This window comes from Sminthopsis crassicaudata, chromosome 1 (genome assembly GCF_048593235.1).
Source record: "Sminthopsis crassicaudata isolate SCR6 chromosome 1, ASM4859323v1, whole genome shotgun sequence".
Taxonomy (NCBI): Eukaryota; Metazoa; Chordata; class Mammalia; order Dasyuromorphia; family Dasyuridae; genus Sminthopsis; species Sminthopsis crassicaudata.
Genome location: NC_133617.1, coordinates 673850725 through 673869577, shown reverse-complemented (window position 1 = coordinate 673869577; position 18853 = coordinate 673850725). Strand labels below are relative to the sequence as shown.

The 18853-nt window shown below is 36.5% G+C and overlaps 1 protein-coding gene across 8 annotated transcripts in view; it reads left to right on the top strand.

The window, feature by feature from the left end:
- The window catches only part of POC1A (POC1 centriolar protein A), a 162580-nt gene that overhangs the window by 61623 nt on the left and 82104 nt on the right, over positions 1 to 18853 (top strand). For all 8 annotated transcript variants that reach the window (XM_074283412.1, XM_074283404.1, XM_074283405.1 and 5 more), the window contains exon 9: positions 814 to 909. In XM_074283412.1, the coding sequence (XP_074139513.1) occupies positions 814 to 909 (96 nt within the window). The remainder of the gene's footprint in view (positions 1 to 813; positions 910 to 18853) is intronic.

Sequence of the window (18853 nt, the reverse complement as noted above, 5' to 3'; positions counted from 1 at the left end):
AGTTATAGTATCTTAAAACTATTGCTCTTCCCTCCATGTGTATTTGTATTAAAAACATAACATTACACTTACATATGTATAAATGTAATATATGTAAAAATACATTTATTTGTGTGTTTTTTCTCCCCTTTGAGTTTTCTTAGCCTTTTCTACTTCAGATTGCAAAAGATATAATGTATTTTTTTAATATTCATCCATTGCAATATAGTCCAATTTCTAGTACCTTTTGATTGATCAAAAAATATTTTACTTGGATTAAAGTGATTATATCCAGGTTAAGAATATATCTTTAAGGTCAGCCAATCCTCATGATTTTCAAAACTGACATCCTGAGAAAACAATGAGTTCTTATTATGTTATTCTGTTGAACTCTTAGTGGGCTCTCATTTTTCAGAGGACTAGCTAAATGAATGTATGGATCAGCCTTGAAAACATCCATAGTTTTAAAAGTAAAAGTCTGTAAAAGTTGCCCTTATGTTATAGAATGCATTGATTCTTCCTGAACTTCCAGTACCATCTTCCTGATAATTCAAACTACTGTTCTGTTCTACAACTCTGCATTCACCAGGATGAGGAAATCCAAAGATCCAATGGCTAAAAATACACAGCTTTCTAGGAAAACCAAATAGCAAGGGAATAGCAAACAGCTTTTTCTCTTTTGCTGTCCAATTTTCCTATTTCTTACATATGTAGAGGCTTATTTTTACCATTGAATAAGATCCACATAGGGTTTTATATAAATACATGCATACACATATGCACACATGTATGTATGTATGTATGTACATGCATGCATACCTTTTTTTTCTTCAGGTGATGGTATGGAAGTCTAACTTTGATACAACCAATTATGGAGATCCCCTGAAAACCCACAGATCTGGCAGTTCGAAGGATGATGTCAAGAGTCCGGTAGGTAAATTTGAAGAAGAGGTTTTGAGATCTTGGACTTTGTCAGTGGATCGGGATTAGGGGGGCATGCTTCAGAAAAGTTGGGGATAGGAGAGTGTTAGGTTTCCTGTGTATGAAGATTTTCATTACCAAATCTGATGCATAAAGAACACTTGAATACATTTGGATACTTTCTACTTGGATACTTTACTTTATTAATGGAATTTTCTGTTATGTAAGACAGACGGACCTAGAAAATGATTAATCAAAATATTTGCTTAATTTCTGTGAGCAGAGATCTGGCTTTCTTTTGCAGCCTATTTAACCTATGTGTTCTAGAGGGAATTTTCCTTGGCACATTTTCTCTTTGGGGAGGCTTTCAGTAAGTTGTGATTTTTCAGGTGTAGAACCAGGCTGGATCCATTGGCACCAGCTATTGTAGAACTTAGAAGATTGCCTTGACTTCAGAATATCTTTTTAAACCCACCAAAAGAATGTTTGTCTTTTACCAAACCATTAAGAAGGTGTCTTTAAGAAATGCACAGTGTTCAAATTAAAATTGTATAATTAATATGTGATTCATTCATTAAAGTCCTAGTATTTATGTCTGAAGCTAAGTATTGATATATGGAATTTGTTACCCAGAGTGTTTTCTGGGTATTTTACATTCATATTTGCCTACAACCTTTTTATGCTTGTGAGCCTTGGCCAACTGTGCGTTCATCAGATGAGAAAATTGACTCACCAGGATGTGATATTTCCAAGGTCATATAATAAATCTTGGCAGAAGTCAAGGAAAAAATCATGGAAGTTTTCTGATTTCTCTATTTTTTTTTGATTGACTGATAATTCTTGGCCATCTCCCTCTTATCCTGTTTCATTCAGTTTATGACTTCTCACCCATAAAATTGAGAAGTTGTTTCTGAGGTAGGCCTATCTGGCCATCCATCCACACGAACTATACTCTTTCTTCTTCCTCTCTATGCATCAGTCCCTCTCCCCTCCAGGTGGAGGCAACCGTAAGTATGTATGGCTGTTTATGACAGAATGCTTAATTATTAAGCAAGAATGCTTAATAAAATATTTTCCAATCCTGGCCTGAAGAGGCTATTTACAACCCAACACATATTTCTGCCAGTCTTCATCCTTGCTTTTTGGCTTCCAGTTTTCACTTATAGAATCTTATTGTTGTGCCATATAATATGATTTCTCACCTTTTGTAGGTGTCTTCTCTGCAATATCCCTGACAGACTATGCTTTAAACTAATAAGGGAACTCATTCCATAAATTGTTGTTAAGTCATTGTGTCTGATTCTTTGTGTGCCCATGAATTTGGCCATGGATTTTTTTGGCAAAGATACTAGAATCATTCTCCATTTCCTTCTCTGATGTGTGCCCATTTTATTGATGAGGAACTGAAACAAATAGAGGTTAAGTGATTTGCCCAGGGTCACCTATCTAGAAAGTGTCTGATGCTGGATTTGAACTCTCTTTCTGATTCCAGGCTTGGCATTCTCTTCACTGTACCACATAGATGCTCCTATTTCATGTATTTTGTTTTTGTTCAATTGTTTTCGGTCATTTTTGACTCTCTGTGACTCCCTTTAGTGGTTTTCTTAGAAAAGGTACAGGATTGGTTTGCCATTTCCTTCACCAATTCATTTTATGGATGAGGAAATTGAAGCAGACAAGGATAAGTGACTTGCCCAGGGTTACATAGCAAGGAAGTATCTGAGGTCAGATTGAATTCAGTCTTCCCAACTTTAGGCCCAGCATTGTATTCACTATATCATTTAGCTGATCTCAGTTTTAAATGTTAGGAAATTCTCAGTTGAGCTTAAATTTTCTTCTGTTTTCTGTTCATTTGGTCCTAATTCTGTCTCCTTGGGCTACAGAGAATAAATTTGACTACTTGTCCAGTTTACATCCATTTAAATATTAAAATAATAATAATAGTAAATATTTCCATATTATCTCATTTGATCTTCACAACAACCCTAAGAGAGAGATGCTAATATTCTTGGGCATTTGAAGAATGCTTACAAGTGCCTATTCTGATTATGATCATTAATAATAATTATTATTCATATTTATGCTTTGTTTTACAAAATGTTTTCCCTCACAAATGTGTAAAACAAGTAGCCCCCTCATTTTACATGAGGAAATTAAGGACAGGGAGTTCTAATGTGTTCCATTGTCCATGGTCAGGTATTCACTAGCTATGAGAGCCAGGATTAGAAACTAGACCTGCTGACTTCAGCTTTAGCCATTTTCTGTTTTCCTTCCTTTCTCCAGGCTGAACATCCCTTTAACAGTTTGTCATTGAACTGAATGGTTTCCAGTCCTTTTGCTGGTTATGTTTCATTCTCTGATTGTGTTCCAGTTTGTTGTTAAACCTTCTTCAAATGTAATGCAGTTAAAAATTGACAAATGCCCCGTGACACTCCTAATTCTCTTGATCAAGATATTATATCCTGATACTATAGCATGAATTTGCACTGTCATTATTATCTTTCTGCAACTATATCATGCTACTGATTACTGAGTTTGAGGTCAATCAAAACCCAATTTCTTTTCCAGTTATAGATTGGAGTTCTAATTCTAGAATAGACTTATTTATTCCTCCAACAAATCTTCATTCATCAGTTTGCAGGAAGTATGGCTTACTGTGTACAATGCTGAACTTGGAGTCTGGAAGACCTGGGTTCCAGTTGTATCCCAGACCCTGTGTGATTGTGGGCAAGGATATCTTAATTTCTCTGAGGAAAGTGAAGATTTTCCCCTTCAGTTCAGAGTCCCATATCTTTCTAGCATAAGCTTTGTGTGAGAAGCTCCAAAAAGAAGAGTTCCTAACTTCAAGGATTATGGGGAAGAGTACAACTCATGCCAATAATAATCATAGTCACATTGGGAGCTCTGGGAAGCATTGCCTGCTATAGAGGGATCAGGAAAAGGCCTTGAACAAAAAGTGACTCAGTTTTTAAGAGTTTGGGATTAAGTTAGACACTCTTAGTTTAACCATATAATTGAACAAGCATTTATTGAGTCTGGCATGTTTCAAGCATTATGCTGAGTGCTAGGAACACAGATAGAAGGGCAACAGTCCCTTCTAGCTAGGATATTTCTTCTATCTATTCTAGGATTTTGCATTCTAATAGGAAAGACAGAATGTAAATATACAAACTTAAATAAAAGGTAATTTGGGGGAAGATATTAATAACTGGAAGGTCAGATAGTGCTTTGGAATTTGTAGTATAGCCAGTCACTGTGGATATATAATTCTCCATTACTTCAGTAGCATATGAATAGGATTGGGTGGGGGTTTGGAAACACATGAGTGATGATAGGATAAGGAAGGGCCGGTTATGAGTTGAGAATAGTGCAGTGTTGAATTAGTTAACTATAGGGTCAAGATTGAGAAGGACAAAAAAATGAAGTTACATTAAGTGTTGGAGATAACTGAGGAATGGAGGAGACTGGAGGTCACATTAAGGATAGGTTTAGGAAAATGAATTACTGGAAGAGATAGGAATTTAGGATCACCTAAGGGAATTTTGTAATCAGTCATGTATATAATAGAACACTTGTGAGTAATGGTGAGATCAAGAGTGTTAATATTCTTGTGGAATAAAAAAGTGTCAAGTGATTTGAAGACACTGAGGAACTGGGAGACTGCCATGTTTAAAGGAATATCAAAATGTTGAAGGTCTTCTAGTATATTTATTTATCTGTAAACATAGGGGCTATGTGTATTATGTAAAATATTACACAAATACATACACATATATTTCTACATATATGTGTATGTATTTGTGTGTGTGAAAACACATACATGCAAATACACATTGTAATTAGAAGAGGAGAGAGAGAAAGGACTAAGAACTGATGGTGTCCAGAAAGGCTCCTAATGGAGCTGGACCCTGTGCTAAGCTTTGAGGGCAACTAGGGATTCCAAGAAGCAGAGGTGAGAAGGGCAGAATGGGTGAAGTGCACTGCAAGTAGACGGGACTGTGCAAAGAAATAGAACTGGGAGATGGGTATTAAGTTTGGGAACAACAGGCAAGAAAGTTTAACTAAAATGTAAGGTTCAAGAAGGGAAGTAATTTACAATAATTTTTGAAGATAGACTGGAACCATATCATGAATACTTTAATTGTCATGAGTTTATATTAATGTAATAGGGAGCTACTAAAAATATTTGAGTTATATGCAAAGGGGAGGCTAGAAACGCAATCAATCAGTTAGGAGTTTCTTCTAGTAATTGAGGCAATAGCATGAGGATGGTGGCAGTATGAGTGAAGAAAATGAATTTAAGACATATGGAGGTATAGCTGGCAAGACTTGGCAACTGATCATTTATAATGAAGGGTTATTGAAGAATTGAGGAGGACTTCAAGGTTGGGAAACTGGTTGACTAGAAGAGTAGTGTTGAGTTTATTAGAAATAGGAAAGTTTGGAGGAGAGATAGGTTTGGCAGTTACGAGAAGATATTAAAAGTTTGATAAAAGCAAATGAAGTTACTCTTAAATTTGTGTTCATGTGTATTTCAAATGTGATTATTTTACATGTATATTTAGTAATTGTGAATATCCTGAAATTAAAAAAAAAAATCAATTCTGACTTAAACGTGTCATGTGTGATTTTTCTCTTTGCTAACTTCGTTAGCCCTTAAAAGGCTTCAACTTTAGCCCTTAAAGGAAGTTTCCAAGAAAATAGGAATTCTAATTTTTGACACCACCTTTTCTTATGTATTCCTGTGGCGTTTTCTGGTAGTCCTTCAACTGGTACTTGTTGGTGTACCTCCTCCTCCTCTTTACTGTCTCTACTTTTTATCACCCGCTAGACTCTCACACCATCAGCCCTTCTCAATCTTTACCTGTTACCTGGTTCAGTTGTACTCTATTCTTTCTCTTGATGAAATTTGATTATAGCTAATTTCATTAAGATAAAAATGAGGAAAACTTTAGATCAAGTCAGGAAATCTCTATTCTAATCTATGTTTTTATCATCAGTTTAATTAGTTTTGTGACCATGGGTAAATAACCACACTTTCTTGGGCCTCTATTTTCTCTTTTGTAAAATGGAGGTCTTTTCCCATCTCTCACAGAGTTCTAGTGCTAGTAGATGTCAAAATGCATTGTTAAGTAAAAAGTGTTTAAATATTAGCTTGGTGATGATATTATTTGGCCTTCTAACTTCGGCATTTTGAGATCTCTTAAATTTTGAACCCATTTGTTATATTTGTTGTTCTCAAATAAGTGCTTATAAAGCATCTAGAATTTCCTATTTTGAAAATTAATACTTAGTCTTCTGGCATCTCTCCTATTTGCTATCATTTTTCAAAGATGACTAACAGTAGTTCTTAAACCATATGAACAGGTTCTTTCATTATCATGAATGTAATCTCTGTGGGTCTAGAGACTTGATCCCATTTAAAGTGGCTAAGCACTCATATGATTTGTAACTATTTTGTGCTTCAGTTCTCTTACTCATGTTCATGCTCACTTTTTCATTTTAAAGATCGTTCTCCTGAATAGTTTGATGGGAACAAAATATAAAGCTCAGAGAGTTGAATAGTAATGTTTTTTTTTTATTTCAACTGTTACCATGACACCATCTATTACCCTGAACAATAGAATTATTCCTTCCTTGTTCATCTTCTTTTCTGAATATACCATTTTTTAAAAACATTCCCCAGGTGCTCCTTTATTTTGTACAACAGAAGTTTATTTGGTCAAGTGGATTCATGATTGATGTTATTCAATGATTCATGCCATACAACTCCCTTAGTTTACCCTCTGCAGCAGAAGTCTCTCTCTGAACCACTTGGGATACGTAAGTGCCTCATTTCTTGAGAAATTGCAGTGGGATTAGGGATGGAAGAAATCATGAAGTAATTAGAAAGAGAGTAAATTAATCCATCCACTTCCTGTTCAATTCATGAACAATTCATTCTATGAACCTTCTTAACAAAAATAAACATCGGGTCACAAATGACTTTATCAGTACATTTGATCAGATAGGAAAATGAGGGAAATAAAACAGATATTAGTAAAGAATATTTTTCACTGTTCTTTTTTCAGTACACAATAGCAGAAAATCTAATTTAAAGAAACATTTCTCAGCATATACCAATTACTTTACATCCCTCTGAGGGCACTTTGCTATCATATGAATCCTTTTTATCAAGTGATAGCCAATGTCTACACAACAGCAAACAAATGTTTTCAGGAGGAATAAACCAGCTCTAATAGGCATAAGTCCTAGTGGGAATTCTATCTCCACTTTGAGATAATTCATTACAATGTTTGCTTAAAAACAACAACAACAACAAAACATTTGAGGCTTAAAAAAATTCATTTTCATTGTGGTACAATAAAGAGAGCACTGGCTTTGAATGAGAAGATCTGTGAATGTTTGTACTATGCCATTAGTGCATACTCTGGGCAAGTAATTTAACCTTTCTTGACCTCAGTTTCCTCATTTGTAAAATGTCAAGTTTGGACCTTTTAGGTCATCTGCCTTCCAGCTATAATTTATGATCCCTTCAATCCATTCAATAGTTTTGACCCTTAAGTGGAAGAAAATATAGAAGAAAAAGAGTTGGTTCAAAACAAGTATTAGAAAACAGAAGGTAAGAAATCCCTTTGTTTGTAAGGACCACTTTAAGTCCCCTGACTTGATTTTGAAAGAAAAAAATTCTCTATGCTATTCTTATCCCCTCTCTAATGTTTCACTAATTATGACAATTTCCCCAACTTTGGGTTAAATCAAAGTTAGTGAAAAGGGACGATTTTTGGATATAGACATAGAGTTGAAAGGGATTTTAGCGGTTATCTGGTCCAACTCTTTTACTATGCTTCCTCTCTTGTTATTCCAAATTGTAAATGTAAAGCTCGAGCAGCCTGATGATATTTAAAATGAGATTCTTGGTCTTCTTGAAATAAAGGAGTATTGGCCAACATGGTTAGAAGGCTATTTGACTTTGAATTACCATCAAAAATAGGACCTGGAAGTCCACTATGAAAGTGGACATGCAAGATATAAATCTTACCTGGATGCTTTCTCACTTGCTCTTGAAGTTCCTTAAAGAGCTGATATATATTAGAGGCTGCAAATTTTATTTGGGCTATGGCAATTCTTTGTACCACACCTACTAAATAGGCTGAATCAGATACTATATTTATATCTCCTGAATAATAAGAGCTAGAATGATTACATACAATTTATTCTGATGAGTAGACTGAAAAGGAGTTCTGACTACTCTCTTTATAGTTAAGTCACGAGAGTATACAGTGCAAATATTATGTTTGGATACATCTGTAAAGATAGTTAGTCCTTTAAGAGGAACTTTAGAAACCTTTTCTTCAACAATCCATCACCAATTATGTAATAGTCTGGTTATCTTTAATGGAGACCCATGTGTAAAATTTGGAGCCATGGCTAATAAAATTTGCCACTCTGGGATGGTTTCACACCATACAATTATTTGTGCATTAGTATAAAAGGTGTATATCTTGTCAGGTCTTATCCCAGATAATTGTACTGCTCACTTAATGGCCTTTAATAAAATTCTAGCCACAAGCACTGAGTAAGGAGTAAGGCTTTGTTCTGGTTGTGCTGGGAGGTTTACCCACTCTATCACACTGTCACCTTGATGAAGGACTGATGTGGGCGCCTTTTGTGTAGCAAAAGCTGATATTTCCAAGGATTTTTCAGTGACTCTTTCAACCACATTGGATAAAGCCAGTTCAACTTCTCTCAAAGCCTCTTGAGCTTTAGCTTAAGCTGGCGTGGTGAGTTTAAAGCACTGTATCCCCTTAAAATGTCATATAATGATTGCAATTGATAGGTAGTCAAACCTAACACAGGACGCATCCATTGGATATCTCCTATCAATTTCTGAAAGTCATTTAAGGTGTTTAGCTTCTCTGTTCTTAAGGAGAGTTTTTGTACTCTAAGCACCCTAGGGTATATTTCATATCCTAAATATTGAAAAGGAGCGCATCTTTGATTTTTTTTCTGGAGCTATGTGCAATTTATAATTCCTTAGTGTTTCCATGGTCTTTTGTAGACATGCTTCTAACATTTGCTCCTCAGGTGTACATCCCAATATATCATCCATGTAATGTAAAACATTTCTTTTGGAAATGCTTTTCTTACTGGAGTAAGAGCAGCAGCAACATACAATTGACACATAATAGGGCTATTTTTCATTCCCTATGGCAAAGCTGCCCATTCATATCTTTTATAAGGCTCAGCTAAGTTAACGCTGGGCACTGAAAAGGCAAATCTTTTCATATCCTCATCTAAAGGGATAGAATAGAAACAATCCTTAATGTGTCTAACCCAAAGAGGTCATTCTCTAGTCAATTGATTAGGAGATGGAAGTCCAGGCTGAAGAGTTCCCATAGTTTTCATCTGTTCATTTACCTTTCTCAAATTAGTCAACATCCTCCATTTTTCAGATTTCTTTCTTACAACAAATACTGGGGAATTCCAAGGACTTGGAGAAGGTTGTAAGTGTCCTTGGTCAAGTTATTCCTGTACTATATCTAATAAGACCTGAATTTTATCGCTACCTAAGGGCCATTGTTCTATCCACACTGGTGTATCAGTTTTCCATTGGATAGGAACAGGTAAAAGTGTTGGCAGGCCTTCAACAGTAGCCCTGCCTAAAAAATTGAAGTACTCATTTTTAATCCTAATTGTTATAAAATGTCTCTTCCTCACAGATTGATGGGGATTTTTTTCAAGTATAAAAGGAGTAAAAACTCCTTTAAATATCCATCTCAAAGAGGTAGCACTAACTTCAGCTGCTATTGATCCTCCTACATAGACATGTAGGTGTCTGCCTTAGTCTTTGGGCAGTGACTGGGCTAGTTGGCACCTCTAATGACTGTGCGATCTGCACCTGTGTCCACCAGTCCTTCTAATGGTATGCCATTTTTATAGATGGTGAGCATAGGTCAGTCAGCTGTCATGGCTGCCGTCCAGTGTATTCCTGGATTTTGTTGCTTGGAGTCAGAATCTGGGTGACTATCACCAGATTGCTTATCAGGAGTCTGTATCAGTAACCCTGATACTACTACTTCTCCTGGTTGATAAGTCTCACATTGTCTACCTGTATCAGTGGCTGGGATATTATCTACACATTCCCCAGTTTCTCATATCAGTGTATGGATGGACATTGTTTTGTAAGTACTCTTGGGAGGTGAAATAGTCAAGCCTACTGTGCCATGGGCTGGAGAGGAACAGATTTCACAGATTTCAGTTGTCCCAGCTGCATACAACTCTATTCTCCCCAATTATAATCCCTTTCTCCCATCAGGTTGCTTCCTGGCTGATTGATTGTGTAACCCCCTTTTCCCATCAAATGGCTTCCTGGCTGATTGGTCATGTCTGGATACTGGACTTCTAGACACTCTCTGGGTGTAGCATCGGCTTCCATCATGCCTCAAGTGTTTTTTGCCTTGGGCTCTGGGGCTGGGCCTCTCATCCCATTTCCCTGAATCAGTTTACATTCTGATGCCCAATGGAAGCCTCTGTTGCATTTTGGACATGGGGTATTGGGTCTTGTTCTCCCACCCTGTTTTCTCCATGCCAACATTGAGCTTTCAGATGCCCTACTTTACCACATTGAAAGCATCTCGAGTCTCTCTAGAAGTCCCTTGCCAAAAGGGACCCTGTCTTCCCATGTTGGGATCTTGGGAAGTCTGCATCATAGCCTGGCTATTAAAGGCATTTGTGCCCACTGTGGCACAACATCTTATGATCTTCTCTAAAGGAGCATCCTTGTGTAGTCCTAGTATAATCCTTCTACAAACCTCATTGGCATTTTCTTTAGCAAGTTGCCTTATCATAATTTCGTTACTACATTTTCACCATTAGTTCATATGACAGCTGTCTGCAAATGTCCCACAAAATCAGCAAAGGGTTCATTTGACCCTTGTGTTATTTTTGTGAAGGCCTCTCTCTTGTCATTTTTATTGGGGAGAAAATTTGATTTGATAGCAACAGCAGCAATTTGCTCATATGCTATTATGGGATAATTAATCTGTACTGAAATGTCTGCATAAGAAACTACACCTGTTAATTGGTCATAGGTGATTGGAGGATTGACTATGACTATTTTGTTGGGCTTGTATCCTACAGAGTCACTATATTCAGAAAGCCACAACAAGTTTTGTCCAGGTTCTAAGTATGTTCTTGTTATAGATTTCCAGTTCCTAGGGATTAAGACTTCATAAGCCGGGGCAGCTAGGTGACGCAGTGGATAGAGCACCAGCCCTGAATTCAGCAGTTCAAATCTGGTCTCATTCACTTAACACTTACTAGCTGTGTGACCCTGGGCAAGTCACTTAACCCTGGCCTCAAAAAAAAAAAAAAAAAAAAAAGTATTGTGAAGACTTCATAAGCCAAATTCTGTAATAACATCTTAACATAAACTGATATAGCCCCATAAAGAGAGCAAGCCTTTTTCAGGTCTTTGAGGATTTCTAGATCAAAAGGAGTATATTTTCTATTTTTTTGACCTGAAGAGTTAAACTGTTGAATCACAGGATAAATTCCTATTTTCAAATCAGCTAAATCCTGCTTTAAGTGGCTTTAAGTACTGCCTTTTGCATTCTAGTCATAGGAGGGCGTGGTTGTTGGGGGGGGAAGGTGCTGATAGTATCACTGCCCCTTCCACTACTCCTCCTCCCTCCATCCCAGAAGGTGAAGTTGATGGGGGCGTGTCAAGAGTCAGTTCCAGGCCTGGTCAGGGTGAGAATCCCCCCTCCCTTCAACGCGCCCTTCATCCTCACTTTACTCCACATGCCCTCTAGTGATATTGCTATTGATCTGTTCTTTGTCTTCCTCTATTTCCTCACACTTCCTCATCTGGCTGTTCTTAAAACTTCTATTTTCTATAACTTGTGGGATTCTTTAAGGCCAATTGTATTCTGTTGTATATATAGAATGTTTCCTTGGAAATTGAACCAGGACCTTTATCATTGTAGTATTCACATAGTTGATCTCCTACTAGTTTCCAATTATTTGGCCCTATATCTTCTTCCTTTAAGAACCAAGGGGACATGTGTTCTAATGTACCCAAGAGTCTATCAATCTACAAACAAGTTATAATTAAGTCTTGTCCCTTGATCAACTTAAGTATGCCTTCTATAGCCCCCCCCCTGGGGTGGGGGTGGGGCTGGGGCTGGGGCTGAGGGAGAATCTTTTCCTAATATCTGCCCCATTTCAGCTAGAAATAGTTACTAGTATAGCCCTTAACAAAGTAAATTCCCTGTTTGTCTATTAAAATACTCACCCTATTTCCTGGTCCCTGAGGGCTTCTTCAGTGAAATTAGGGTCCTTGGTCCCACATTGGGCACCAAGTGTGAAGACCGAGTTAACACCCTAGATACCTTAGAATCAGCCTGAGTCAGGATAAGCAAAAGTCCTTGGTCTTTATTCTTGATCTTTAGGGTTAGAAGTGAAGGGAATGGACTCACAGGATCTCCTCAACCTCTCCTCTTCACCTCTAGACTAAAAAGTGACTCTGGCTAGTCTTACTCCACCTCCTAGTCCTTCCTACAATTCTCTGTATATACCAAACGATTGGGCCAGCACAGAAGAGTAGGAAGGGCCATTTTCCAAGCATAATAGAGTATTGTCCAATAGGTAATTAGCCTCAAGTGCTCACTTGTCTGACCTCAGGGCATCAACTCAGTTTCAGCCCTTTACAGGAATACCCAATTCAAAGCTGAGTTTTAAGATAACAAGACAGACTTTTATTAATCAAGTAAAATGCCTAGAAGGAATATGAGTTTTGAAGAATGTGGTGCTATTACTGAAACTGTTGGGAAAGAACTTCCTCTTCTTACCTGTTGTAATGTGCTTCACATGTTTTCCCTTTCAGCCTTGTATTCCTTATTCTTTATTTTTGTCCAGAAGAACATCTGAACATTTAGGCATTAGGGCCTGAACAGAAGAAAGTGGAGCTTTATTGAACTTCCTAGTTTTTCCTTCTTTATTTTGACATGTACCTGAATAACTTTTGCCTTTTAATCCATTTTTAGGATGATTCAAAAGAGCCTATTGAACAAGTCTGGTATGACAGCTCTAAGATTCCTTCACCTTTTTTTATTGTGGGATTGAATGATAAAAGCACAGACTTTTAAGTGTTACTCTATACGATCCAACTTCTTTGTTTAGGGTCTAGTTAGTTTGGCTCCAACAGGCTCATCTAAACAAATATATCAGAAGGCCCCAAAATTAGATCAGGTCTTTCACATTATATATAAAAAGAAATCCCCATGAGTGGGAGATAATGATTCCTTCTATTACTGAAAAATTCCTGTCAACTTAACACTTTTCAGCATACTGCTATGGACCTTGAATGAGCAGTTCCATCTCACATTCTTTGGATGAAAGACATGTCTTTGAGCATTCTCTGAACAGTACTTAGTTCTTTGGATGGAGTTATTTTCAAATATGATTAGAACTTTACAACTTATTTTTAGGCACATTTCATGTTGCAAAGCAAAAAATTTCCTAATCATTTATAATGAGAATAATGGGCTCTTTTTTCTCTCTGTTCTTTATTCAATCATGGATAAGATATACTTTTCATCATTTGTGTCTCTGTATCTTTCCCTTATTTTAAAATTATGGAATGAAAAATACTAACCACTTCAATTGACTTTTAGCAATATTAACCTATCTGTAATCAGCAAAAGACCTGAAAGAACCATTGTTTATAGAATTTAATGTCTTTCCTCTTGATTAGGAACAGTCAATCCTGTGCTGAAGATGAGAAGAGCATTTTCATAGGAGAGATCCTCACTTATCTTTTTTATTTATTTAATTTTTAAAAATTTTTACAAGGCAATTGGGGTTAGGTGACTTTCTTAGGGTCACACACATAGGATTTGAAGTCAGGTCTTTCTGATTCTCTACTCACTATGCCATCTACCTGTCCCAAGTCCTGATTTATATTTAAGGATAGTCTGTGAATTATGTATTGAGAGCATCTAAAATGTTTTGATGTGAAGATGAAATATTCATAATGCTTCAAAGATGGTACTGATCTAGGGCCTGTATGTAATTTATTTGAACCAAAATCCATGCTGGGCATTAATGACAGCTTCAGCAAGAGAGTCCAGGATTTTTTAAGGTAGTTTTTTAGTATGAATACATGGTCAGGATTTATTTGGAAAAGTAGTATATCCCAATAACTATCTATATTGCTATATTTGGCACAGCACAGCATAAACAAAGCAAAGAACAAAGAAAATGGTGTTAGATGTTTCTAGGTCTTAAAAAAGTTTTTTCTATATCAACAGATCATTAAAAGCGTCTGAGATTTAGGGCCTTCCATGTATAAATAGTGCTCTTGGTTTAGCTCATTAATGGTTTTTGCTATTTATGTTTATCTTCTTTTTCTTTTTCCACTAATCCCATTGAAAATTAGAGTAACTTTCAAACCGGTGTCACAGTATCTTTTGGAACTCCTCATACTTGATTAAAAATTAACAATGAAAGCAAAGGTTATAACAAGTGCTATTTCCAATATTGATTGCTTCCTTTCAACAGATATGTTTATCCCTTTGTTAAATTTAGCTTCTGATGCTTGACCCCACACTTCAATGGGGTATCAAAGACTTCCCTTCCTGCTCTGCCCTCCTTAGAAACAAGCTAGATTATAAAATTGTTCTATAATCAAAATTCAAAAAACCGATTATTTCCCTGAAGATGCCAAAAAAAAGTTCTCATCCCTTAAAGTTCAAGACAAGATGGTTTCTACAGTCTTCCATTCTAAGCAAAGGAAATTGAGAAACTATTTGAATTGAATCCAACATGCACACTTGGTGAATTAAAAGTGATGTGTTCTAAAAGGTTGAGAATTTCAAGGGAATTAATGAAAAAAAAAATCAAATGAAGGGTGGCCTAGCTGTACCTGATCTAAAATTATATTATAAAGCAGCAGTCACCAAAACCATTTGGTATTGGCTAAGAAATAGACTAGTTGATCAGTGGAATAGGTTAGGTTCACAGGACAAAATAGTGAACAACTATAGCAATTGAGTGTTTGACAAACCCAAAGATCCCAAATTTTGGGATAAGAATTCGTTATTTGACAAAAACTGCTGGGAAAACTGGAAATTAGTGTGGCAGAAATTCGGCATGGACCCACACTTAACACCACATATCAAGATAAGATCAAAATGGGTCCATGATTTAGGCATAAAGAACGAGATCATAAGTAAATTAGAGGAACATAGGATAGTTTACCTCTCAGACTTGTGGAGGAGGAAGGAATTTGTGACCAAAGGAGAACTGGAGATCATTATTGATCACAAAATAGAAAATTTTGATTACATCAAATTAGAAAGCTTTTGTACAAACAAAACTAATGCAAAGAAGATTAGAAGGGAAGTAACAAACTGGGAAATATTTTTACAGTTAAAGGTTCTAATAAAGGCCTCCTCCAAAATATACAGAGAATTGACTTTAATTTATAAGAAATCAAGCCATTCTCCAGTTGATAAATGGTCAAAGGATATGAACAGACAATTTTCAGATGATGAAATTGAAACTATTTCCACTCATGAAAGAGTGTTCCAAATTACTGTTGATTAGAGAAATGCAAATTAAGACAACTCTGAGATACCACTACACCCCTGTCAAATTGGCTAAGATGATAGGAAAAGATAATGATGAATGTTGGAGGGGTTGTGGGAAAACTGGGACACTGATACATTGTTGGTGGAGTTGTGGAAGAATCCAACCATTCTGGAGAGCATTCTGGAATTATGCCCAAAAAGTTATCAAACTGTGCATACCCTTTGATCTAGCTGTGCTGCTACTGGGCTTATATCCCAAAGAAATACTAAAGAAGGGAAAGGGACCTGTATGTGCCAAAATGTTTGTGGCAGCCCTTTTCATAGTGGCTAGAAACTGGAAAATGAATGAATGGATGCCCATCAATTGGAGAATGGTTGGGTAAATTGTGGTCTATGAATGTTATGGAATATTATTTTTTTGTAAGAAATGACCAGAAGGATGAATTCAGAAAGGTTTGGAGAGACTTACATTAACTGATGCTGAGTGAAATGAGCAGAACCAGGAGATCATTATACACTTTAACAACAATACTATATGAGGATGTATTCTGATGGAAGTGGATATCTTCGACAAAAAGAAGATCTAATTCAGTTCCAATTGATCAATGATGGACAGAATCAATCCAGAGAAGGAACACTGAGAAATGAGTGTAAAATGTTTGTATTTTTGTTTTTCTTCCCAGGTTATTTTTACCTTCTGAATCCAAGTCTTCCTATGCAACAAGAAATTTGGTTCTGCACACATATATTGTATCTAGGATATGGTATAATATATTTAACATATATGGGGCTGCCTGCCATCTAGGGGAGGGGGTGGAAGGAAGGAGAGGAAAATTCGGAACAGAAGTGAGCAGAAGTGAGTGCAAGGGATAATGTTGTAAAAAATTACCCATGCATATGTACTGTCAAAAAGTTATAATTATAAAATTAATTTTTTTTAAAGTATAAAATTAAAAAAAAAAAGTGATGTGTTCTAGCTATAGAGGAAAAAGGATAGCCTCACTAAATGTTCCTGAATATCTGCTCTGGGCAAAGTCCTTGGGGTAGATAGAGATGAATAAGACACTGCATTCATGAAGCTTTTCATATAAGAGTTGAAAGAAGAATCAAACACAGATAACATAATACAACTAGTATAGAATAACATTTCATGTATGACATATTAAGATTTTCAGAGTACTTTTTTCATAGCAGTCCTTTGAAATAGAGTGCAACTGTTATTATCCCCATTTTACATATAAGGAAACCAAAGCACAGATAATATAGTTGGTCCTTGTCACAAAGGATAGCTAAAAGTCAGATTTTGGTTTCCTGAATTCAAGTCCCTTTTTCTGCTACATCAAATTTCCTTTTAAAAACACACGAGAGGGTTATGGGGAGTTGGGGGGAAAGGTTCTATTTTCAACTATGACTTCTTTGTGTACAACAGCTCCTCCCAGTATTATATCATTTGTTTCTTCGTGGAAACAAAGAAATCTGGTCCATGTGGTATGTGTGATATACATTAGATGCAATTTAACGACTCACCTTTTTTCATTATTATAAAGAGCTACGTGACTTATTGATCACTGGCAACATCTCCACTGTTCCTGGAAGATAACAATGTTTACCCACTTTCACATTATTTTTCTCTTGTGAAAATTAAAGACAAGTTCTTGTATTACCCATATTTTCTGTGCTAGAGTAGCTGGGTAGAGTTGAGACAAATGTGATTATTGAGTGGGGATTTGGTTATTGGTGTATTTTCAAGCCTCATTTTTGAAGATTTTAGAGAAAGAATAAATACTAAAATGGAGTGCCCTTTTTAGCAACGCTTTCTTCTTTGCCTCAGCTCGTTCTTCCTTTTTTTCTTTTCAAAATTTCAATGATAGCATTTGAGCAGAATATCTCAAAGCAATGGGAAACACACATAAGACCATGTGCCATTCATTTATTGTACAGCTTTCTCCCTTTGCGTCAGTGCTTTCCAGTCAATTAAAACGTACTGCACATTGTGTAGGAGATGGGCTAGTTTGAAGTTGACTGATCCTTTTGTAATGGTCAGTTAAAGTGGAATCATGACTTACCAGTCTCTTTGTGCTAATGTACTTCAGCCTCAGGGAACTGATGTGTATGTGCCCCATTCTAGTCATCCAGATTCTCTCTTTAGGAGAGAAAGTAAAAGAGAGTGCAAAAGCATATCCCAAAGGGGCAACTCTTTGATCTTGGGTCATTCATTGTCAGGTGAAGTGGCTTTATATAATATAGATATTGTGTGCTTCTGTATTTGTGATACATATTTCTGTCTCCTTTGGCTTCAAAGATGTAAGATATTCTTTGAGTAGACAGAAGACATGTGCCATTCATTATCTCCCTTTTACTATTTACAGCAGGTTGTCAAAACAGCTGTGGCTAAACCTCCCAATCTAGAGTCAAAAAAAGAGTATAGTGACACATATCAGTGATTTGGTACTGAATGGAACTTTGCAAAATCCTTTTCTTTTTGAAACTACCTTCAGGTAAACCACCAAAATGGTCTTCCTAAAGCAAACAGATGCTTTTTACTCCTCTCACTTTCTCATACTTGATGTACCTCCTGTTTTCAGGCCCTGTTTGTTCTCTCTCTGGATAGATTTAACATATTCAAATTTGCCATCCATTTATTAAGCATCTGTTGTGTGCAATGCACTGTGTTTGGAAGAAAGAAAGCAATTCTTAAGGAATTATATTATTCTGTGAGGATGGAAGAGAGCTAATGAAAACAGTAATAACTGGGCAGCATTAAGAAAGCCTCCCCATAGAGGATGTGGCACCTAGCTGAATCTTGAAAAAAGATGAAGATTCTGATAAAGAAGAATGTGAGAAATGGCCTTTCTGAATGCATGGAGGTGGAAAATGGGGTATTGAGTTTGAGGGTTGCTTGGCTGTAGCATAGTTTCTGAATGGCAGACTTCCTTCCTTGTGGTAGTGAGGATTCCTTTCAGTTATAGTGTACACTAAGCAGGATCTGAGTCCCTTTAGCTCTCAGGTTTTGTGATTTCTATGGGGAGTATGAAATAAGGTTGGAAAGAGAGGTTGGAGTTCTAAGCAACTTAGTGAAGGTCCTTAAAGGCCAAGATGAGAGATTTGCATTTTATGTAAGAGACAGTGTGAACCACTGGAAGTTTTTGTAGGATAGTAACATGGACGTTTGCTTTAGAAAGCTTTTTTTGAGATTCCTCAGTAGAAACCTCACAAATGTGGAAGGGAACCTCCATTTTTGTGTTATTCTACTATTTGAGTATTTGTTGTGAAAATCAGGAATGAACATCCCAGAAAATTGGTGTGTTAATATTGCCTGCATTAGCAGCATTAAAAACACTAAAAGAATATCCTTT